The 24,270-nt window shown below is 39.2% G+C and overlaps 1 protein-coding gene across 5 annotated transcripts in view; it reads left to right on the top strand.

Annotated features, from left to right (window-relative positions):
* UBE3A (ubiquitin protein ligase E3A) overlaps window positions 1-24,270 on the top strand; it is a 92,953-nt gene that overhangs the window by 63,139 nt on the left and 5,544 nt on the right. For all 5 annotated transcript variants that reach the window (XM_005283197.5, XM_042840823.2, XM_005283198.5 and 2 more), the window contains 4 exons: window positions 3,409-4,664; window positions 14,391-14,535; window positions 21,186-21,391; window positions 23,388-23,552. In XM_005283197.5, coding sequence (XP_005283254.1) covers window positions 3,409-4,664; window positions 14,391-14,535; window positions 21,186-21,391; window positions 23,388-23,552 — 1,772 coding nt within the window. The remainder of the gene's footprint in view (window positions 1-3,408; window positions 4,665-14,390; window positions 14,536-21,185; window positions 21,392-23,387; window positions 23,553-24,270) is intronic.

Below are 24,270 nucleotides of genomic sequence, written 5' to 3' on the forward strand. Positions count from 1 at the left end.
TTTCCCATGGAAAAGTACCAGCATTTCAGGATGGTAACCTGTACCAAGTAACATGATCACATGACCCTGCAGTGTCAAAGCAGCATCCCAGGAAACTTCTCAGGAAGGTGGGAGATTAGTATCTTCAAAGTCCTGTTGTCCTTCCTAATGGCCCATCCGGGCTGATTGCATACTGTCTGGTGAGCATTCCCCAAGTAAACACATAGTTGTAATTATTACATAGTCAATATTTCTAACTTCAGATACAGAAATGATGCATGCATACAAATTGGATAATCACGTTGAGTAAATCATAACCTTTCCAGTGATACCTCACATGACCTGCCTTGCATAAAACATCTTAGTTATGCCATATTCATATCATAACAATATTTCTATGAAGAATATGGGGCATAATATCACAGATGTTAAACAGCTACTACTAAAGTTAGACATTTTTAAATCAGCAGATCTGGATAACGTGCACCCAAGAGTTTTAAAAGAGCTGGCTGAGGACCTTGCTGAACTGCTAATGTTGATTTTCACGAAGTCTGGGAACCCTGGGGAAGTTCCAGAAAACTGGATCAAAGCTAATGTTGTGCCAATATTTTAAAAGGGTAAACAGGATGACCCTGGTAATGATAGGCCTGGCACTGTGACATTTATGCTGGGCAAAATAATGGAGTGGCAGATACAGGACTCGATTAATAAAGAACTAAAGAAGGGTAATGTAATTGATGCCAATCAACATGGGTTTATGCAAAATAGATCTTGTAAAACTAGCTTGATGTATCTTTTTGATGAGATTACAAGTTTGATTGATAAAGATAATGGTGTTGCTGCAATATACTTAGATTACTGTAAGACATTTGTCTTGGTAGCACACAATATTTTGATTTAAAAAATAGAACAATATAAAATTAACATTTCAGACATTAAATGGATTAAAAACTTGTGAAGTGATGGAATGTTCTCAAAATGTAATTGTAAACGGGGAATCATCATCAAGCAGATGGGTTTGTAGTAGGATCCCACAGGGTTTCGTTCTTTGCCCTATGCTATTTAACTTTCTATCTAACTTTATGGAAGAGACCATAAAATCATCACTGATAAAGCTTGCAAGTGACTTAATATTGGGAGAGTGGAAAATGAAGAGGACAGGTCACTGATACTGTGTGATCTGGGTCATTTGGTAAACTGAGCATAAGCAAATAATGTGTGTCTTAATACTGCTAATTGTAGGCTATAATTACAAAAAAGGGGCACTCCATCCTGGGAAGCAGTAATTCTGAAAAAGACTTTGGGGTCATGCAAAAAGAACAGGAGTACTTGTGGCACCTTAGAGACTAACAAATTTATTAGAGCATAAGCTTTCGTGGACTACAGCCCACTTCTTCGGATGCTGTAGTCCACGAAAGCTTATGCTCTAATAAATTTGTTAGTCTCTAAGTGCCACAAGTACTCCTGTTCTTCTTTTTGCGGATACAGACTAACACGGCTGCTACTCTGAAACCTGTCATTTGGGGTCATGGTGGCTAATCAGCTGAACATGAATTCCCAGTACAATACTGTGGCCAAAAGGGCTAATTCAATCATTTGATGTGTAAACGAGAATCTTGAGAAGGAGTGGAGAGATTGTTACTTCTATATTTGGCACTGGTACAACTGCTGCCAGAATACTGTGTCCAGTTCAGGCATCCACAATTCAAGAATGATGTTGATAAATTGGAGATGGTTCAGAAAAGAGCCATGAGGGTTATTAAAGGTTTGGAAAACATGCATTATAGTGATTGATTCAAGGAGCTCAATCTGTTTATTTTAACAAAGAAAAGGTTACGGGGCAACTTGATTATAGTCTATAAGTACCTACATGGGGAATAAATATTTGGCTCTTCAATCTGGCAGACAAGGGTATAACAATATTCAATGGCTAAAAATTGAAGCTAGATAAATTCAGACTGGAAATGAAGTGTAAATTTTTAACAGGGTGGATAATTAACCATTGGAACAGTTTACCAAGGGTTGTGATGGATTCTCCATCACTAGCAATTTTAAATCGAGATTGGGTGTGTTTTTTTAAAAAGATATGTTCTAGTTCAAAAGTAATTATTTCGGGGAAGTTTTCTGGCCTGTGTTATACCAGAGGTCAGACTAGATGATCACAATGGTCCCTTCTAACTTTTGGATCTATTAACCTTTTTAGGTTCTGATCCTATATTTAGGCATGGTAGTAACTTTATGCACATAGGTAATTCCACTGAAATCAATGAGATTGGTGTAGGTAAAGTACTTTATAAGTGACTTACAAACAACTTAACTGTTTGCAAGATCAGGGTCTCAGAAGGGCTTCTGAAGGAATGGAGAGAAAAGCAGCAACAGTAAAGAGGAAGAAGGATAAATCTTAAATCTTTCACCAAAATAAGATGTTTTTCATATCTATGAGAATCACAATTTGGCACCCACTGAAACTGCCTTTTTTAAAAATCAACTTGTGTAGACTTGAATTAACATTAACAGATATTCTTAAGGTTGCCTACTAGAGTTTTTTTAACTAATAAAGTGGCCCAGCACATAAAGAAGAACCCCTTTGATTCAAGGCCGGTTATGTATGTCATATACATTGCAGCATGAATTTCTGAGATTGATATTGATTATATATTGTTTTTTTGGAATGCTTTTCAGACATGTTATGTTTCATATTCATGAGATTTTTTTTTAAAACTGTTGCAGAAACTACGATAAATGACCTATATTATCCTTCATTTACTGTATCACAAAATAAACAACTGACTAGCTCTCTTGTGAAGAATCTATTTTTTTTTAAAGTTAACATTTCTTATGGTATCTTAAAATAAATAGTTGCTACTGAGCAGTGACCATACTTTTAGTAATTTTCAGCTGAGTTACTTTAATGGGCATTTGATCAACAGATGTTTAAGAACTGTGTAAAGATTAATTTAAAACAATGGTATCCAGTCCTATAACATCAAATGGAGGCAGTTTTACCAAGTACGTTGATGGGTTGGTCTTCATGCTTTAAGGTTTTTAAAGTTTTACACATTTAAACATTTTAGTGACTTTGTTTCCAGGATATAGTACCATTATATATTACCAAATGTATTTCATTTTTCCTACAATTCTGTTGCAAAGCTCTCATCTTTGCAATTGACTCCTAGGTCATTGAGCTCCACAGAAGTAAGGAGTAAAACATTTGAGTATGATAGATACTGCAAATTGATGAGTTTGTTTCTTCATGCTAATGATATTACAAAGTAAATTTGTCTTAAACTCATTCAACAATGTCAGAGTAGGAGGTATTAGATGTAAGGTGGTGTAAAAAATTGTGTATATCATTGCAACTTGATAAAAAGTGAATGTTTTTACTGTATCAAGTAAATTTCAAGTGTGGTCTCTTTTTTAACTTTATAGATGTGACTTACCTAACAGAAGAGAAGGTAGATGAAATTCTTGAACTGTGTAGAGAGAAAGAGGACTATTCTCCTCTAATCCGTGTCATTGGGAGAGTGTTTTCTAGTGCTGAGGCATTGGTACAAAGTTTCAGAAAAGCCAAGCAGCATACCAAGGAAGAGCTGAAGTCTCTTCAAGGAAAGGATGAGGATAAGGATGAAGATGAAAAAGAAAAAGCTGCCTGTTCAGCTGCTGCGATGGAGGAAGATTCCGGAGCATCATCATCATCTTCATCAAGAGTAGGTGACAACACACAAGGAGATAACAACCTACAAAAATTAGGCTCTGATGAAGTATCTGTAGATATTGAAGCAGTCAGACGGGTCTACAGTAGATTACTTTCTAATGAAAAAATAGAAACTGCCTTTTTAAATGCACTTGTGTACTTGTCACCTAATGTAGAATGTGACTTGACTTACCATAATGTGTACTCTCGGGATCCTAACTATCTGAATTTGTTTGTAATTGTTATGGAGAATGGTAATCTTCATAGCCCTGAATATCTGGAAATGGCTCTGCCATTGTTTTGCAAAGCAATGAGCAAGCTACCCCTTGCAGCTCAAGCAAAACTAGTCAGATTGTGGTCTAAGTACAGTGCAGAGCAGATTCGGAGAATGATGGAAACATTTCAACAGCTTATCACCTACAAAGTCATAAGCAATGAATTCAACAGTCGTAATCTAGTAAATGATGATGATGCCATTGTTGCTGCTTCAAAGTGCTTGAAAATGGTTTACTATGCAAATGTAGTCGGAGGGGATGTGGACACAGACCACAATGAAGAGGAAGATGAAGAGCCCCTCCCAGAATCCAGTGAATTAACTCTTCAAGAGCTTCTGGGTGAGGAAAGAAGAAATAAGAAAGGGCCTCGAGTGGACCCACTGGAAACTGAGCTTGGTGTAAAAACTATAGATTGCCGAAAACCACTTATCCCTTTTGAAGAATTTATTAATGAACCACTGAATGATGTTCTAGAAATGGACAAAGACTACACTTTCTTCAAAGTAGAAACAGAAAACAAATTCTCTTTTATGACATGTCCCTTTATATTGAATGCTGTTACCAAGAACCTGGGATTGTATTATGACAATAGAATCCGCATGTACAGTGAACGACGCATAACTGTGCTCTACAGTTTAGTTCAAGGACAGCAGTTGAACCCATATTTGCGACTCAAAGTGAGACGTGATCACATCATAGATGATGCACTTGTCAGGGTAAGTCATTCAACAATGTAAAACTTAAATATGCTCTACTGTAATAGTAGCTAGAACCCTTCACTACCTCAAAAGCAAAAATGTACTTATTAGTTATTAGGTTTCTTCAAGGTGAAATGGGTCGTACAAACTTAAGGTCCTATCCTGCACACACTATTGAGGGTACAGCATCATGGGACTACTTTGGATAGTAAGCATGACCCCTCTGATGTTTGCAGACTTTGAACCTAAACTGATAAACATCTTGTCCATTAATAGTGTGTGTCCAGTATTGAATGCAGCCCTTGCTCCTGGACATTGGCATGCCAACTCCTTTCATGTCTATTTAAGCTCCTTATTTTCCCTTGAACAAACTTTCTTTAAATTATCCTTTGGGGCTGAAATGTTCTATACTTGACCTTAGTCAAAAGGTGAATTTTATTTTTCAGGAGGGAGTTTGAACAAAAGCCATTACATTGTTTTGAGTTCCACAAAAGAGAGAGGTTTCTTTTATTTAAAAAATTAATTTTTTGAATGCACACATAATGAGTAAAATTTACATTTTAAAATACTCCTGTGGCTTCATCTAAGTATATGAGTAAACCACAGCTTGTGGGGCAGAAGGAAGAGTGGCTTCGAGCACCTGAAAACTGCATCAGTAACCTGCTAATACGTACTCTGACAAGTCTTATTACTCTAGGGTTATGGCTTCTTAAATTAAAACGCCGTACAAAAAAAATTGCTAGAACTACTTTTGAGCACAAAGAAATTAGTGGGTTATGCAAGGCATTCACTATGAAAAATATGCATCCGAAGAAGTGGGCTGTAGTCCACGAAAGCTTATGCTCTAATAAATTTTGTTAGTCTCTAAGGTGCCACAAGTACTCCTGTTCTTCTTTTTACTATGAAAAATAGTACATAGTAGATAAATAACATGTAATGGAGAAAAGTTATAAACATATTTTCTCATATGAATATAACAATTTAACTTTTTTTTAAGGTTCACTTGTCTCAGACCACTTCTCCCCTTCCAAGTCTTTCTATGTGCTCAGCTACTGTTTACCTATAATTTCTGTTACTAACAAACTACATTGGTGATACTAAATTTATTTAGTTTATACTGTTACTGAAAAAACAGAATTGAGAGCCCCAAGTAAGCTCCCAGTTCAGTGTTGTGAGAACATTTTAACTTTCAAACAGCCTGGCTGCTTCTTGGCTGGTGATAAGTATGACCAAACTGGGAAGAGTCCTGCTTCAAGTACTAGCGCGGAACTTGTGGAGGAAAAATGGCTTTTTTTCTGAGACATTCAGCACCTGAGAAACAGCCAGGTTGTTGTAAAGCTTAACTTTACTCCGTGTACCAATCTTTTATCATTTGAGTAAGAATGTGCTTAGTGATTTCACCGCTTGTCTGGTTTATAGCTATAACCAAATATGTGGTGTTGTGTTTAACCTAATGGGATTATTGCATAAACTCCAGGTGGCTTCTAGATGCTTAAATTGTGGGGGACAGCAAGAAGCAAAGTACACTTTTTCTGTTTATAATACTCGGAGAGGATGGGCTAAAACTAGATAACAGCCAGTTTCAAAGGAGTATTAAACGTTGTAAATTCATGCAAGGAGGATTGATCGGGGAGGAAAAAAATATGCAAATATGTGAAAAAGCACTCAAGGCTTATCTACCCTTACTGCGCAGCAGCGGCACAGTTACACCGGTGAAGGTAGTGAAGACGTTACCTACACTGAAGGGAGAGCTGCTCCCATTGGTGTAGGTACTCCACCTCCCTGAGAGGCAGTAGCTATGTCCACAGGAAAAGTTCTCCTCTCAACATAGCGCTTTCTACACTGGTGGCTGGGTTGGTATAACTGTCACTCAGCAGGGTGAATAAATCACAGCACTGAGCAATGTAGTTGTACCAGCATACGTTGGTAGTGTAGACCAAGCCTTAGAAGGAGATTGCTTATTGTGGAAAGAAATGGAAATCTTTTGACAAGAACAAAAGAACTGATTTCCCTGCCTCCCAATGTTAATCTGCGGAACATGTGCATTTTCAACTGGCTCAGTTTTGATTGCTTTCTAATAAACCTGATCTCAGTTAAGACAAGAGGAATTGATTTGTGGTGTGTGTTAGTTGGGACAAGAGCTACTGGCCTTCCCTGGAAATAAAGACCACCTTTTCCACCATTAGGGAAGTGAAGGTTCACTTTCTTTGTCAGGCAAGGGAACTCTGGGTGCCCTCCTCAACAGATACAATAAGGGATCTCATGTAGGCTGGTGTGGACATGAAGAAATCCATTAGACCTAAGGAATACTGTGCAAGGATACAAAATGTGACACTTTGGCCTGGCTCTTATATAACCACAAAGTGAGGGAAACTAGTTACAACACTTATCTCCTGATACATTACAGTTTGAGATATGAATGGCACCAAATCCCAGTTTTTTCCTCTAAATACTAGATAATACTGCTTTCCTGCTCCAGGGTTTTTACCTTGGTCCATAACATAAAAACCCTGGAACAGGAAAACTGTGTTATCTAGTAGTTAGAGGGGAAAACGGGGATTTGGGTTACCTGGGTTCTATAATGTGCTTAGCCACCTCATTGTAAAGCATTTTGAGGCCTTTTGACAAAAAGCAATTACATGAATGCCAAGCAAATATTAAGTATCCCAGTTTGTATGCAAATATTTATAGTACCTTTCTTATTTCTCTGTCCTCACTGGTATTCAAAACAATTTGTAGTTTAATATCCTTAACTTCCATTATGATTAAGGAAATTTGTAACGTAAGACTAAGGGTGAAATTTTAAAAGCACTTGATGAATGATGTAGGCTTCTAAGCCCCATTTTCAAAAGTGACTTAGGCGCATACAAGTTTGAGTATGATTGAAAGTATTAGTAAATGGATATCGTTAGGATCACTTCCCCGATTTTCAAAGTAAAATTTTCAGATCTGACTAGATTAATAGTTAATTTGTTAAATACTTATATATAGTGTTTAGTTCATGGGTGAGTTAATGCTGCTGCAAGAATGTTTTTAATACTTTGACTTTTATACATTCAAATTTGCAACTTTCATGTTAATTTATCTTGGAGTTTTTGCATATTATGAAACCGTTTTATTGCTATGAACACTAATTAACCTGTCTGAGCAACAGTAAGTCATTACATACTCAGCAGTCAATAAATGTACAGGTCTAGCTAATTTCTTCTTTATTAATTCAGTTTCATATGATGATTCACTTCTAAGGAATAACTGCATTGTGAATAATTAGTTCCTTCAACCAGGTGCCTCATAACATCAGCTGAGGCATGCAGTAATCATCCCCAAATGTATTGCCTGTGGTTTTATTGATTAGATTAAAATTGAGTTAGGAGGAGTATGTCCACTTAAGTACATAGAATTTGTTACCTGAAAAAATCTCCTGCATAATTTATTAATAAGTAGCATAAATAACTTTGTTGCACATTTGAAAAAACAGACTGCTAGCCACTCCATGATCACACTACTTAAGTACTGTCAAGTAGTGTAAAAATAAAACTTTGCTGGCCCACTATTGTATTTTAATATAATATTAAACTAGTAGTTGAAATACTTCCTAGATAGCTGCTTTAATTTGCTTCTTGGTGGAAGGATGGAAAGTTGGTGGATTGTTGTTGATTAGACATACCTTTTATGCAAAATTTTATTAAAGTTCCATCTCTTTGCTCCATCTACTTCCTTATACCTGTAGGGAAGCTGTTCCACTTTTTTTCATCTGTTGGATTAGAATGGACCACCTCAGAGTCATTACAGCTATGAATGAGCAACCTTAATTCCTCTCCAGTTTATACTCCTTGAATGGAATTAAGTTCCACTTGCAGAATCTTTATTGCCGATGGTCCCACACCAAGAAAGAACTCAGCTTGACTAATTCCAGGCTGAATTTGGAGGATTGTCAGTTAAGAAAACTATCCTTATTTGTAAATAGAGCAGATTTGACTGGAGTCATTAAGGGATAACTATGAAAGTATGCAGTGACATGGTCATTTTTGGAGTACAAGTAACTGCACTTCATGCAAGTTATACTTAAGATGACTTATGCCACCAGACTCTGATACTACTTTTCCTTCAAACTCTAGACCCACTGTGATTGTGCAGCTTCCTCCTTATGCTGGATGTGCTACCACAATCATTAGGCAGAGAACATTGATACTCTGTTCCAAGATTCTGAATTTTCTTCTGACAAACCATTTTTAATTTTAAAAAAATCGAAAAGTAATAGTTATTAAAATAAAACTAATTGTAAACATACTTAATTTTCTGTTTCCAAAATTAAGGATTTGAATAATTTCTAGGTTGTGATTAAAAAATACAGGTCTAGCGTATAAATTGTGCGTTTGAGAGCACAAAATGTTCTTTTACTATTGCATGTCAAACAATTTTTCCTCTGCCTCCATTGCAGTTTAGATATAGTTCACTGACTGTCTGTTAGTGACTGCAGTGGTCTGTTATCTATGCTTTCTACTAAGAGCTGTTTTTCCTGCTAAGCAGCAGTTGTCTGAGGGACAAGGTTGACCCTAGAAGCAAATAACCCTGCAGACTTGAATTGAGCTGCCCCAGGAACCTTGCCTAAACCTAACCTAACCTAACCTTGCTCTAACCTAGAGCATATTGTGGAATCAGGTCAGTTGCTTAGATAAGCTCACCTTTTTTGGCACTTCTACAGCTAGTCTCCACATTAGACCTTCACTGGATATGTCTAAACTGCAATGTAAGCCCAGGGTTTCTGGGACTCAAGTCCTCTGGCCCATGTTAGGGAACCCTGGTCTTAAGCATCTACATTATATTTTAACTCTATGTTAAGACTTTTCTAAAATGTGCTCAAACCTGCAGTGCACAGGCCTGAGTCAAAGTAACCATTTCCCAGAATTCCTAGCCCTCTCCCCTTCCCCACCTCCCCTACTGAAATGTGGCTGCTCTAGTCCTAGGACCATGGGGCATTGTGGGAAAACTGTACTGCCTGCCCTTCATGTTACCAGAAAGCAGCTCGATTGGCAAAAGGCTTGATTGGTTCGCTCTGCATTGCAAACCTAGGAGTCTCACTGACAGGGTGCTTGCAGGTCATTGATCTGAAAAGAATGAGTTAATGCTGACCTGAGCTGCTGCTGTTCACAACGTAGGGATGACTTCCATTTTCAGGAGAGTGCATTACATATTGTTGGGATAGAGAGGACTAAGGAAGTTGTCCCATGGAATTGTAGGATACTTCCAACTGACTCCTGGTACCCGAGTCAAGAGGGGCTGTGTCTACACTGCAAAGCAATAGGACCAATGTTCCCTCTAATTTTTTCGATCCATGTGTGGAATAAATTTTCTTATGTGCACTAAGGTATGTGCCTGTGTGCGCCACCAGTAGAAACAAAAAACCTAGATATAATATATTTTTGTTAAAAGTTACCATAGGGATAATTACTCGAGCCAGGACAGGTTAGGGATTTTAGAACTCACTACTCAAAGAAGTAAATGTAAGTGTAAGAGAAATAAAAATTACAAAATGCATAGACCAGTCTAAATACTAAAATAACACTTCGAAAGAATAAAATTACAGAGAATATATGTGCATTGCAGGAAGTACCAAGTAGTAACAACAATAGTAATACAAGTATGTTTTGGGAGGTGAGTGAGACAGAGAGAGAGAGAGAGAGAGAGAGAGTGTGAGAGTGTGTGTGAGTGAGAGAGAGAGTGACTGTGTGAGCTGACTGCTGGGAATATCTCAGAAACAGTGCACTGTCTCTTTAAGAAAGGCACTCAGCTGAGAGCCACTCACCATTCAGACTGCAGCAGCTCCAAGTCCTCCTGAGCCAGGCTGTCCCCTCTGCTCTGCCCTGCTCTGCGGAGGCGGGAGGGATAGCTCAGTTGTTTGAGCATTGGCCTGTTAAACCTAAGGTTGTGAGTTCAATCCTTGAAGGGGCCATTTAGGCGTCGGGACAAAAATCTGGGATTGGTCCTGCTTTGAGCAGGGGGTTGGACTAGATGACCTCCTGAGGTCCCTTCCAACCCTGACATTCTATGATCCAAATCCTCTGCGTAGGCAGGGTAGGGGGACAACCTGACATCAGCACCCTCCCCCCACCTCCTGCTCTGCACAGCCAGCAGGAGGGTCCCAGGAGCAGCTGCAGGACAAAGCAATGTGGGGGGAGGGGCACCTGAACACATACTGCTGGCTGTGTGCACTCTGCTATCAGCTGGGCGGCATTTAAATCTCTCCTGTGCGGCCGCCCAAGCGCACAGCTTACAGGGAACACAGAATAGAACTTACATCCTGGGTCCTGGCTTAACTCGAGCTCAGACCCTCCAGCCCTGCAGGACCCTGGGTCCAAACCTTGGACAATTGCAGTATAGACACAAGGGGGAGTTCGGCTTGAGCCTCGGCTCAAGCACAGACTTACATTGAAGTGTAGACATACTCACTGAGGACTTCCAATCTGTCCAGCCAGCTTCACTCGAACAGTGTAGTTTTAATTACTACTGCTTGTTGAGAAGGCCAATCTGAAATAACTTTCATATCAGCAGATTTAATCACTCATGTAATATAAAATCCATTAATATGACAAGAAAATCCGAGCACCATGCCTATGAAAAGATAGCGTTTTGAAGGAAATTATTCGGAAACTGTGCATTGTTCCTTGTAACTTCTGTGATTCATAAAACTTACAATACAGTATTTATTGCCAGCAACAATTTACTCCAAAGCCAACGATACATCATGGTTAACTGTCAGTGAGAAAAAGGGTTGGGTAACAAAGAGATGAGGTGGGTAGTACTAAAGCCAGCTGTAAACAGAAAGGGAGTAGGCAGGAGGACTCCCATCTACCCAAGGTGGAGATCAGTGACAGAACCTCCATTAACACCGTTGTGACCTTTTCAAAGTAACGAAGTAGTCTCTGGGATATTGAGACTCTCTAGTCCAGTGTTCTTAATATAATAATATGAAAATCGTTGCTGCATACGCTTCATATTTGGTTTAAATATTTATTCTTGCTATGTATTGCAGTAGCATATATGATCCCCGATCAGGACCCCTTATACACATCAAAAAAAGATTTTCTTTTGTGAAAAGTTTACAGTTCTAAATTTGAACTGAGACACAACAAGTAGATATAGTGTAGTTGTGGGGAGAACCAATATAAACCTAATTTAACTCTATGGGATTTTGCTGCACAAGTACTGAATATCCAGAGAATATTTTGATCCTTTGAGACTAAATATGAATTAATTTTTACTGAAGATATGGGAAGCCAAATGGGCAGTCCTTTTCAGCTAAACCACAATTGTGTGTACCCTGGGGTCCTGTAAATTTTATATAAAATTTGATCATTCCTCTTTTAGTTCCATTAACCTCTTTGCTTCACTTTTAGGTCCATTCATGGCTTAGCTCTCTTCTCCCTTCCCCCCTTGTATATGGTATGGAGCCATCAGTACCCATCATTGCTCCACCAGTGATGCTTGCCTTCATTGCCAGTTAGTCAAATTATCTAGAAAACATGTACATACTTTCATGCTGCCCCTTTTGCATGAGAGGAATTCCCTATAAAAATCCTCAAGGCCACTACATTATCCTCCTCCACATTCTACTCCTGGGGAAATTCTGCACCACTGCGCACATGCAGAATTCATGTCCCCCGCAGATTTTTTTTCTCTGCAGAAAATACATTCTGTTGGAGAGGAGCTGCAGTTTCGATTTTTGCCCACCAAGGGCTGCTGTGGCACCACAACAGAGGGCAGCCGGCTCAGCGGCCATAGTAGCCAGCAGCTGATAGGGAAGAGGAGAGGCTGCGTTCCTCACAGCGCCCTATCCGCTAGGCCAGGTGAGGAGGCACAGGATACTGGGGGGACAGACAGAGAGCAGGGTATACAGGGGTCACATAGACTGGGGTTCAGAAGGGCTTGTGGGGGGCTGAGTGGGAGTGCAGGGAACGGGGTGACTAAGTGGGGGTACAGGGACACATGGGGATGGCGGGAGGTGGGTGCAGGCGCACATGGGGACAGAGGCAGAGGTGCCTGACTGCATGGTGGAGGCTCCCCAACAATCCCTTTCACCCACCCACCCACCCCAAAAAACGGTTCCATACTTCTCCCACCCACACGCAACAACCCTCAAGGTTCACACCCAGGCTTCTGCCCAGCAATTACTTCCCTCTCCCTCAGCTCCTCCGTTAACCCTGACTTTTCCCCCAAGCCTTTGCACTGCTTCTGAGGGGTGCAGGAAATAAGGTTCTATATTGTAGTTTAAATGAATTATTATTCAAAGTTCCATATTAATACCTCGGCTCTCTGTGAGCTAAGGGTTGAAAACATTGTCTACTAATGAATCTATTTGTCAAAAACATTTCCTGAATCTTTTTTGTTGTCAGTATTGTTAGACATACTTGTTAAGTATTTTGAAATAAATGACCAAAATAATTGAAACTGGCGTGATTATATTGTTATTTTGACAAATAAATTTGCAGAATTTTAAAATATTGTGGGCAGAATTTTTAATTTTTTGCAGAATTCTCCCAGGAGTAACATTCATCTCTTCTGTGATGCTTAGAAAACATTTGACAATGGCTAGGCAGTTCTTAAGCTGTGATCACAGTACACTTGTAATTTTCTCACTGTTACCTTGTCCTTCCCCCTATCTTTATGTAAGTTTATAGGGACTGGGAAGGTGGTCTTGGGCATGTTTGGGGCAGGGTGGTTGGCATCAGGGAGGGGAGGCTAGCACAGTTGGGCTAGGGCCTCTAGGCACTACTACAATGTAAATCATTTCAATAATAATTAAATGTAGGCTTTTTTCCTGTGGTTGATCAGCAAACTGAGTGACTGGTGTAATTTGGAATATCTGGGATTATAGGCAAGTATTACTGGCATACATGTTTGTTGTATGGCAATCGATACAACAAGAAAAATTAAAGTAAGGGCTTGTCTATGCTGAGTTTTTCATAACAGCATTGAGAACCTCAATATAGTTTACTGATGCAAACCTCCAGTGTAATCATACTGCACTGGTGTAAAAAGTGATTTATGCAAGTGTGGAAACTACACTAAGATGTACCACAGCAAGCTACTGCTTACTTTCATGCATCTGCATAATGGTGTGCATCCCCTGGTGCAAAAAACTCCAGTGTAGGGTAATCCAGAAGACTAGACAGTTTGCATGCAGCTAGATATAGATATGGCAGACTGTTGAATATAATGATTCCTTTCACTGAAAACTGATATAAAGGGGGGAAAGTGTTAATAAGGACATTTGTTTAAATAATTCTTTCACCAAACTTTTAATGGGAAGAACAATGAGTTACTCCTATTCAAACACTTAAATGATATTCAGTTGACTCTAATGGTAATCCCAATTTTTAATTATTCCATTGATAAATTTTGTAGTTTATTTGTATTTTATTCTGTTTTCTATTTACACTGTCTTATCGATCTCAAAAACAAAAACTTTAATAAAAATACTGAAAATAAGAGACAGGGCACTTGTGCTATTGGTAAAATATGATAGTCCTCACTAGATACCTCTGCCCCTTTGCCCCCAAATTCATGGCTTACAGAATGCACTTAGTCAGATTCTGGATTTTCATTACCTTCCCATATTTACACTTGTGGGTGACATCTACCTGCCTTTCTGTTTCTCAATTTTTTCTGTATTTGTTCTGTATTCATCATTTTTTTTCCTAGTAAAATGGGTATACTAATGACATGTTTGTATTGACCCAATAGCTAGAGATGATTGCCATGGAAAATCCTGCAGACTTGAAGAAGCAGTTATACGTGGAATTTGAAGGAGAGCAAGGGGTAGACGAAGGAGGTGTTTCCAAAGAGTTTTTTCAACTGGTTGTGGAGGAAATTTTCAACCCTGATATTGGTATGCAATTTAATAACTCCCTCATCTCTCTGAAGTGCATGCACACACAGTTTCTCCCCATAGCTACTCCCTAATTCTAGGTACTCTTTTTCTGAGGGTCCTCTGTATCCCTTATTGAGACAAAAGGGCATCTGATTCAGTTTGGGATCCTGCATCTGACAGAGCCACCATCCTAAGGACAACTGGAATGACTGCAATACTTTTTGCTACAAGTTACCACTTATACATTTAGATCATTAACAAATAATACAATACTTTTATTTTTACCCGCTTCTGAAAATTTGAATCTAAACCTTCTCTCGGCTTCAAGTTTTGCTTCTAGGGCTAGTAATCAAACCTGAGAAATAAAAATATCTCTTACCAAGTGTCCAAGGAAAACCTGTATAAAGAGGTGGGGGTTTTTCAAGTTTTCAAAATCTGGCAATATAAAAAAGGGTTAACTTTGTTCTCAGGTAGTGATGCTGATTTAAATTTTTGTTGAAAGTTTAGAAATACTGTCAAATGCAAATCAATTAAAAAGAAAAGTTAGCAGTAGTTTCTGGTATTACACCAGCTCCTGAGTTCCTCTACCAGTTTTTGTGGTTTAGCAATCAGATTTTCCTGGTGTATGTTTTTTTTTTAAAAATGGTTTTTCTGTCCTGTTCTCCCTTCACTCTCCACTGCTGTGTGAAAGAGCCACTCAGATAAGAGCACTGGCTATAGGGAATACAGTGAAACCAATGATACACAGTTCTATGCCAAAAACATAAAATGAACTTGAAAAAAGTCTGTCTAGTTTCTTACAATTATAACTTTGTATGATTTATCAAGTTGACCATTCCCCTTTAAAATTGAGTATAACAGAAGGACATTGTTATGTAGGGATGAGGAGGAGGAAGAAATGTTAAAGGGATACTTGGGTCCAGTTTGTCCCCAAATTTAGTTTTTTAGAGAAAAGCTTATACACCGCTACCCGGATATAATGTGGTCCTCCGGAGCCAAAAAATCTTACCGTGCTATAGGTGAGACCGCATTATATAGAACTTGCTTTGGCCCCCCTGCTCCTTGTCCCCTGACCGCCCTCTCCAGAGACCCCCATCCCTAATCACCCCCAGGACCCCACCACTTACCCAACCCCACTGCTCCCTGTCCCCTGACTGCCCCGACCCCTATCCACACACCCCCGCCCCCTGACAGGCACTCACCGGCAGCAGCGGGAAGCGGAGCAGCCCAGCCCCGGCCTGCTGCACTCCGCCAGCTCCCAGACACGGCGCTCCACTTCCGCCGCTGCTGATAAGTGCGGGGAGGTTGGGGAAAGGATGTCCCCCATACTCACCTGCGGTGGGAAGTGAAGCGCTGCGGCCCCAGCCTGCTCTGTTTTCCTTGCCCCAGCCCGCTCTGTTTTCCTTGCCCCGGCCTCGTGTCGCTGGTGGGGGGTTGGGGAAAGGTCCCGCACTCACTGGCAGCGGCGGAAGCGGAGCAGCCCGGCCCCAGCCCACTCCACTCCGCCAGCTCCCATCTGCAGCGCTCCGCTTCCCGCTGCAGGTGAGTACGGGGGGCATCCTTTCCCCAACCTCCCCACACTCACCAGTGGCAGGAAGCGGAGCGCCATGGGTGGGAGCTGACGCGCTGATCCGCCAGAGCGCTGCTTTACCGCGTTGTATGCGAAACCATGTTATATTGGGTCGCGTTATATCGGGGTAGAGGTGTACAAAATTTAAAAGATCCCGAGAGACTCCCAAAATCTTCTAAAAATTGTAATCAAAACAGTTTGTGCTATAACAGGAGCTATAACGGGGGTGAGGGCGGTCAGGGGACAAGGAGCAGGGGGGCCAAAGCAAGTTCTATATAATGCGGTCTCACCTATAGCACGGTAAGATTTTTTGGCTCCGGAGGACCACATTATATCCGGGTAACAGTGTATAAGCTTTTCTCTAAAAGACTAAATTTGGGGACAAACTGGACCCAAGTATCCCTTTAACATTTCTTCCTCCTCCTCATCCCTACATAACAATGTCCTTCTGTTATACTCAATTTTAAAGGGGAATATTTGGGTAACAAATCATTGTGCTACAGTATAAGAACTTGAAAGTGAAATTGAATAGAAACAGACGTGAAATTGGCTAGTCTGCTTTCATTGTCAAAGGTCAGAATAATGAAATGTGTAGACAACATAAATAGAAAATAAACATTTTTGAGTGCTTTCAGTTTCACTATTATAGTGCATAATGTAGGAAAGGAATTAAAATGATGTCTCAACATACCAATTACAATTAGAACTGTTTATACATAACCACTTTTTTACACCTATTGTGCACAAAGTTTTTAAATTAAAACATTTCAGGAAGTCTTATTTCGTGCCCTTTATGACCTATTCAGTGAAGATATATATTTGATTGCTAAAATCTTCCTCTGAAAGGATGTCTTGTTTCATTAAATTCACACTTTTGAAAAGTAAATAGAGCTTGTTTTGAAATCCAACTCTCTCCCTCCTCCTCCCCCCCTTTAAATGGAAAAAAAGTCCCTGCCTTTTTGTTAGGCGGTTGTCTATACAATCAGCATTGATGGGGTCAGCAGCTAAACTGCCTATAAACAAGCTTCCAGTGCCAGCAGCAACCCTAAAGGAACCTCAAGGAGGGAAGAATGCATCTCTAAGTCGTTACTAGCCAAGTCAGAAGGGCAGAGAGCACACTGCTGTTGGGGAGCATTTGGGTTTGGCAGGCATCAGAGCTGGCAGTGAGATACCTAACTCTTTCCCTTTTTTAGAGGTGTCAGCCTGGTCCACCCACCTCTAAGTGAAATGTATTTCAATTAATTTGTCATATTCCATGTTGTACATACAATAAAACTACAGCAACCAAAAAGGATCGCATTCATATCACCATCATGTATATATTAGATTGAAGATTTTCTCCTGTTTATCCCTTTTTATGAAATCAGTGCAAGAAATCTGTAGGTTATTGTTTGTTGTTTAGCAAACATTTAGAGAGATTTTCAAAGACACAATGGGAAGTAACGAGGAAGTTAATGGAAATTAAGTGCTTTGTGCCTTTTAAAACCTTTACTATGGTAACAAAAAACTTTCATGTGTAATTGTGATATCTAGAAACTTTTGAGTTGGAATATTCCTTAATTTGATAGGAGCAATTTAAGTGCGTTATTAAACTTTGAAGTCTTCATAGAATTTTGTAATTTAATAAAGCACAAATTTCTGATAGCTAGCAAAATCGGTTACTCTTTAAAAGAATATATATATATATATTCGGGGCTATACCCATTTTGTGCACACTCCACATAAAGCAGGTGTATATATGAAAGTGTTAGATAATATAGCAAACTTATTCATAGATTCTAGGACTGGAAGGGACCTCGAGAGGTCATCGAGTCCAGTCCCCTGCCCTCATGGCAGGACCAAATACAGTCTAGACCATCCCTGATAGAAATTTATCTAACCTACTGTCCAACCTAAACTTCTGGTACCTTCCTGGTTTGTCCAGGACTCGAGGCAGCAGATTTATCTCAAACTCTGTGTGTTTTTTTGTCCTTGTGCATGTGACTCTGGATACTTTAAGCCGTGCTTACTGTGGTTTATACATCTTAACCACTGATGTGTACCAGGTTTCAGATATCTGCAGCCATAGTAGCTTAATCATTGCAGATAGTAAAGGATTAAAATGGATGAAATTATCCAAACATCTCTTGCATAGGAAAAGTATATTATGAAGGTAGTACAGGAATTGTATAAGTCTTTGATTTGAATGTGAAACATGGTGATACATCCTTGTACTTTTGCACTGCATTCCACTGAAGAAACTCTTCACACTTTACAAACACCAGTTAGTTTAGCTTTAGGGCTCTCTGAGAGGTAGGTAGTATCTTCAATTTGTATATGAGGAAACTGATGCAGAGAGACACAGAAAATGATTTGATCAAGGTCCCAAAGGGGAATCTGTCTTAGCACTGGTAATGGAACTCAGGTCTTGGATCTTGTTTTGCTACGCTCCTTCCAACTTCTATAGTGAATGAGACAAGATGAGACTCATTCACTCTCCAAGCTGTGCACTGATGGCTTGACTACAATGGGATTTGGATCAGGCTCTGAATTAGGACAGGGGGTCTTATGGGAAAATAATACCTAGGCTCAACCTGACAGAATTAAGGTTTGTTGCATGGGCTACCTTAATTTTGTAATTTCCTAATTCAGCTATTTTACTTTGTGACCTTACAGTTCTTCTTGTAGTTTTTAGGTATGGAATAAACATATAATTTAGATAAATAGATTAGAAATGCACATTTATCTTCTGAGCATGGACATATAGTAGCGCTTGAGATTTGAAATTGTATTCAACAGCATAGATGAAAGTCGGTAAGTATTTCCATTAATTCCCTTTATTCAGAAATGTATCCTGGATAACTTTAGACTTGTCTCTATGTTCAGTTTTCATTGGATTTAAACTAGGCATGACTCGTTGGTGTTCAGAATACATATGAGAAATGGTATGGCTCGATGAGAAAAATTTTTTGCTTTCATAATGCAATTCTGTATATATATCCTTCAACAGGAAATACAACTAAATAATTTCAGATTCTTCTACTTGCTTTTGTTTTACATTTTTTTCCACAGGTAACATGCATTATAGCATCACAGTTAGGACACTATATGTGTAAGATGTCGCTTCTGTGAATCTGAAGAACATCTGGATGTGTTTCAATGGGAGTGCAGGAAAAATCTCAAAAGTAGACTTTAGGGTGTTTGAAATCTTTGTACTCTAATACGTGTCATAAAAATAAGCAAGTATTTATTAGGAAATTAGTATAAATGAGTTTTTACCTATTGCATATTAAATCTGTTTAAAAATTAATTTAAAACAGCCGTGTAAAATTGAAATCATGAAGAAAGTGAAGGATGAGTAAAAACGATTAGGCTTGTTATCAAAAATCATTCTGGTAAAGGAGAAGCGAATAAGAAAATTTTTGTGCTGGGGTCTAGGTTAATTATGACAAGACTGTTTTTAAAAGATACTGCAATCTTCATCCTTTACAGTGGCTCTCATTGCTTCCCTTGTTTTGTCACAATCTTAGTGTGTTTTCTGTCTTAACTTTTACTTTTTGCATTATCTGTGATATCTTATGAATATGGATTCGGATAAACTAGTGTTCGAAATTATTCCCCCATCAGAACAGCAAACACTGCAAGAGTTTCTCATTATTCTATGTTTTAACTCTACATTCAATTTACAGAAAGTACATGTCACCTTTTTTGCTGCAGTGGTAGTCTGGAAGACCACTTGGAAACTTCAGTGAATTCAGAAAGCAGAATGCAGCCTCTCACTTTACTTAGTAATATGTCTCTCAGGGAACATATACTTGTGTTCCAAAAACTACTTGTGGTTTCCAGTTCATTGCCTTGCTGTCTGAGGGCTTGTCTACTCTTGAAAGTTAATTTGGATTAAGGAGAGTCCACATATGGAGTTATTCCTGAATAGCTGTTCTGGAGTAATTCCACATATAGACAGTCCCTTTAACGACCGCTTCTCTCTCTATGCACCATTCCACTAGTTGAGATCTACTAAGATACTTCTATAACTCTAAATTCCTGCAGGCAGGCCAACTTTTGTTGGGCCTCAACCCTGGATTTGGAATACACTTACCCTGTTGGTCCAAGTGAGCTAGAATTTGTTGGCCTTCAGCTTTTGTCAGCGGGGGGTTGCTTGAGTGGGATACCTTATTTTGTGATTTGGGGAATGTAATGGGGTCCACTAGGCCCAGAGGCTCCTGCTGGAGGCCTCCTGGTCCTACCATACCCCATCCCAGAGAGGAGCAGAAGAGAAGTCCTCCAAGCAGCCTAGAGTGGTTGTGGGGAAGCAGCCAATCGGAGCCCAGCAGACTCTCATAAAAGGAACTGCAGGGTCAGAGTCAGTCAGTTGCTGCCTGGAGCTGAAGGAGTGAGGTCTGTGTTCCTGGCTGGCTGGCTGAAGGAGCAGCAGGACCACAGACAGATCAGTTGCTGGCAGGGACTGGGAGAGCAAGAAGGAGCTCCTGGGACTGAATAAGGACTGAGCCCAGTGAGGGCTGCAGGAAGTGTGTCCAGGGAGCAAGCCCTGGGGGTATGGCCCCATACCAGACCTGGGACTATTTAAGGACTAAGTCTGGGGAGGGCTACAGAGATACCAACAGAGGGGTACTGGGATAGGCACCTGTTGGACTGTATACCCTGGAAGAGGTCTGTTCTGTTTGACATACAGACTGAGAGAGAGAGAGTTGGCTTGGGGGCTGAGTTGTTGAAAACCCTCCTGAGAAACCACTGACAAGGGTCAGCACAAATTGGGAGTCTGCAGGCATACATTCTCAACCAGGAGGCACTCGCGAGAGGTGGGTGCCGTCCCATTGCTGGGAAACTTCGGGAGATTGGTTATAAATGTGTGGCTTTATAACTGATATACGTGTTCCTATAGGCTGTGAGCATCACAATTTATAAAACCGGAAAAATTAATTCATGCTATGAATATGTAATGTTTTTGGTAAATTATACAATTCTAAATTTAAAATGTAATTTTACATGTATATCTGGTGCAAATGGATTTAGAAGGTGGATTTTTAAACTTCATGTTTGCTCTACGTTTTTGTTTTTCTAAATATAAAAGTAATCATTTAAATTCCATTTCTTACAGGTATGTTCACATATGATGAGTCTACAAAACTGTTTTGGTTTAACCCATCCTCTTTTGAAACGGAGGGTCAGTTTACACTGATTGGCATTGTACTGGGTCTGGCTATTTACAATAACTGTATACTGGATGTACATTTTCCCATGGTTGTCTACAGGAAGCTAATGGGCAAAAAAGGAACTTTCCGTGATCTGGCAGATTCTCACCCTGTAAGTTCATTGTGTTCCTTGAATTTATTACTGCAGGTTGTGGAAAATGTATGTTCATTTAATTAAGATTTGATTTCAACACAAGCTTACTGTCAGAATAGGTAAAAGTGAAATGCTCTGTTAGGTTAGTGGAAACATTATAGGGTTATTTGTTCAAATGTGTGGAGTGGTACATGATGCTACCAGTACATCTAATTTGGAGGAGTATGCATTGGCTAGCAATAGTATGTGGGTCCTGTTTCTACCTCGCTGCATGAATGTGGACAAGTCACTTAACCTTCTGTGCCACAACAAACCAGTCTGTAAAATGAGAATATTATTGACCAACACTTTTTTAAAATTCCCATGGAAGTGCTATGCTGTAGTGACTCCTTAAGTGACTTAAGTTTTTTTTAAGTGAAAGGCAGTTGTGGCAGATGGAGATTATTCACAAATTCTTGAAGCAAATATGAGTTTTCTCACATGCTTTTTGTTGTCTCACCTTCCTAAAAACTATAGACATGGGGGGGGGTTCTTTTTCTGATGGCTGTAAAATAGCAATAAGCCACAATAAATATGTGTGAGTTAACAGTTAAAGCACATCTCACATATTTTGGTCCTGTGCCTTCAACCATCCAAAGAACACCAGTAGCTTTCTAACATGCAACCTAGTGTGTTTTATTGCTGTTAGAATGATTTATTTAAATTAATTTGGGGGTAATTTTTCCATTTTTATTTGTAAGAGCTATGCAATAAATCCTTCCACTGAAAGGAAAGAGAAAGTGAATAGGATAAAGGCTATTATAAATGCCTTTTATTTTACTACATTAGAAAAAATAACTTAATTTTTTATAGATTCCCTGGTCTGTTTAAATTGCTTTTCCTGACAACAGTATGCCAACTCAGGCCACTCTTTCAGCTGTAGTTTGAGGGCTAATAGCTACTTTAAACTCATTTTTTATTGTAATAACAAAATTGATCTGTTTCAGATTCCCAGGTTAATTTTATTTTTAGTAACAAGTGAATTCAGACTTGTCAAGAGGCTACAAAATGAGGGGCGACCAGTTTCATTTTTGTGGGAAGAGAACGGGTGGATTTAAAAGTTCAGTTTACCTCTTCCCTCCATTCCTCTTCCACAGTTGCCTTACTCTGCCACCCCTGCTTTAAAATCACCCTTCATAGACTCCATTAAACAGACCAAGATATTTAAATGCTGATTGAGAGTCTTAAAACTGTATAAAATTCAAAGTAGGCCACGTTAGGCATTGTTGAGTACCACAGCCAGAATTCAGAGGGCAAGAGAGCCAGATCTTGTTTAAAAGGCAGTGGTTCCTAAATCAGTGTTTACTAACATGGTACATTTGAAAGTGTTTGTGGGGCATAGGAGGAAGACAACTGGTGAGAGGATGAGGATTGCAGCTAAAACTTACAAGAAGTATATGGGGAAAGTTCACTACACTTTCTCCACTTAAAGAGCACTCTGACTTTCTCTGACCTTCAGTTTGCATCCCTGAGAGGCTCATACCTCTGTCCCCTAGTGGGAGTCCTTAAACTGCTGCTGCCTGCACATCCCCTGCTGTTGCTGAGCGGTATTACTAGGGGGCTCCTCAGAGGTGCAGGGCTTATTACTGCTTGAGTACAGGGACTCAGAAGGCTCCCTAAACCCCTTCAAACAACTTGCATTCATTTTTTAAAATTCCACTTATACTGTGCAGTTACTGACCCTAACTTGTGCTTATTTTTCAAAGTGAGGGTCAAATATTTAGCAACACTTTAACTTCCTCCTCTTCACATTATGTGCACAAACATTTTCCTGGCACTTCTGGTGATTATGTCCCGATCATGAACAATTGGGATTTGGTACAAAGTTGTGACCTCACCCAAAAGATATAGCTGACCAATCCAAGTATGTTTTTGGATAGTCAGTATCTAAAGCCGTACTCTGATTAACATTGGTGATATATAGTGGAACTTTACATTTTACAACTCTATCATCAAATGTTTTTTATTTTATTAGGTTCTTTATCAGAGTTTAAGAGACTTGTTACAGTATGAGGGAAGTGTGGAAGATGATATGATGATAACTTTCCAAATATCTCATACGGATCTCTTCGGCAATCCAATGATGCATGATTTAAAGGAAAATGGAGATAAAATCCCTATTACAAATGAAAACAGAAAGGTAATTCACATGGCACTCTAATGGTGGAATGATCTTTGTCATTACTATGTACCTCAGAATTTCAGTTGGTATTCTCTAGGTATTTGATTAAAACATTAATTTCAGATAGAAATAAAGAAATAGTTAAATTTAAAATTCTAATAGTCCAATTTGGTTAAGAAGCAGAAGAAAACACTTTTTTCTAAAATTCTCTTGCATGTATGACTTTGAGAGCACCAGTTGAAGATACAATACATTTGCTGTAACACACACATTTATGTATAACAAGTCAGAAATATTTAAGACTCCTTTTTAAGGTTTGCTGTTTACAATCAACTGTTAACTTAGATATCTATTCAGGATTCTGTTATGTATATACAGATTGCTGAGTAAACTGGCTATAAAACTAGTAAATTGAAATGTGCATATCAGACTTCACATTGTATCTCTCTCCAAACACATTTTGGACTCAGCATCTGAGCATAATCTTATAGGAAAATGTGACAGACCAAAAGATCATCTACTCTCTCCTTTCGTTGTAACTTGCTGCTGAATGGGCTTAGATTTCATACAAATTTAGACTACATAAAATGTTAATACCCGTAAAGTAAGCTTTTGTGTGAGATTTTGAATCCTACCATTGTTTGTGATGACTTAAACTTTATATACTGCTTGCTGTGTCCTACCAGAGTCCTCCAGATTGGTGGATGTTTGTGTAGGAGAAAGAGAATTTTTCCTT

This window comes from Chrysemys picta, chromosome 1 (genome assembly GCF_011386835.1).
Source record: "Chrysemys picta bellii isolate R12L10 chromosome 1, ASM1138683v2, whole genome shotgun sequence".
Classification (NCBI taxonomy): Eukaryota; Metazoa; Chordata; order Testudines; family Emydidae; genus Chrysemys; species Chrysemys picta.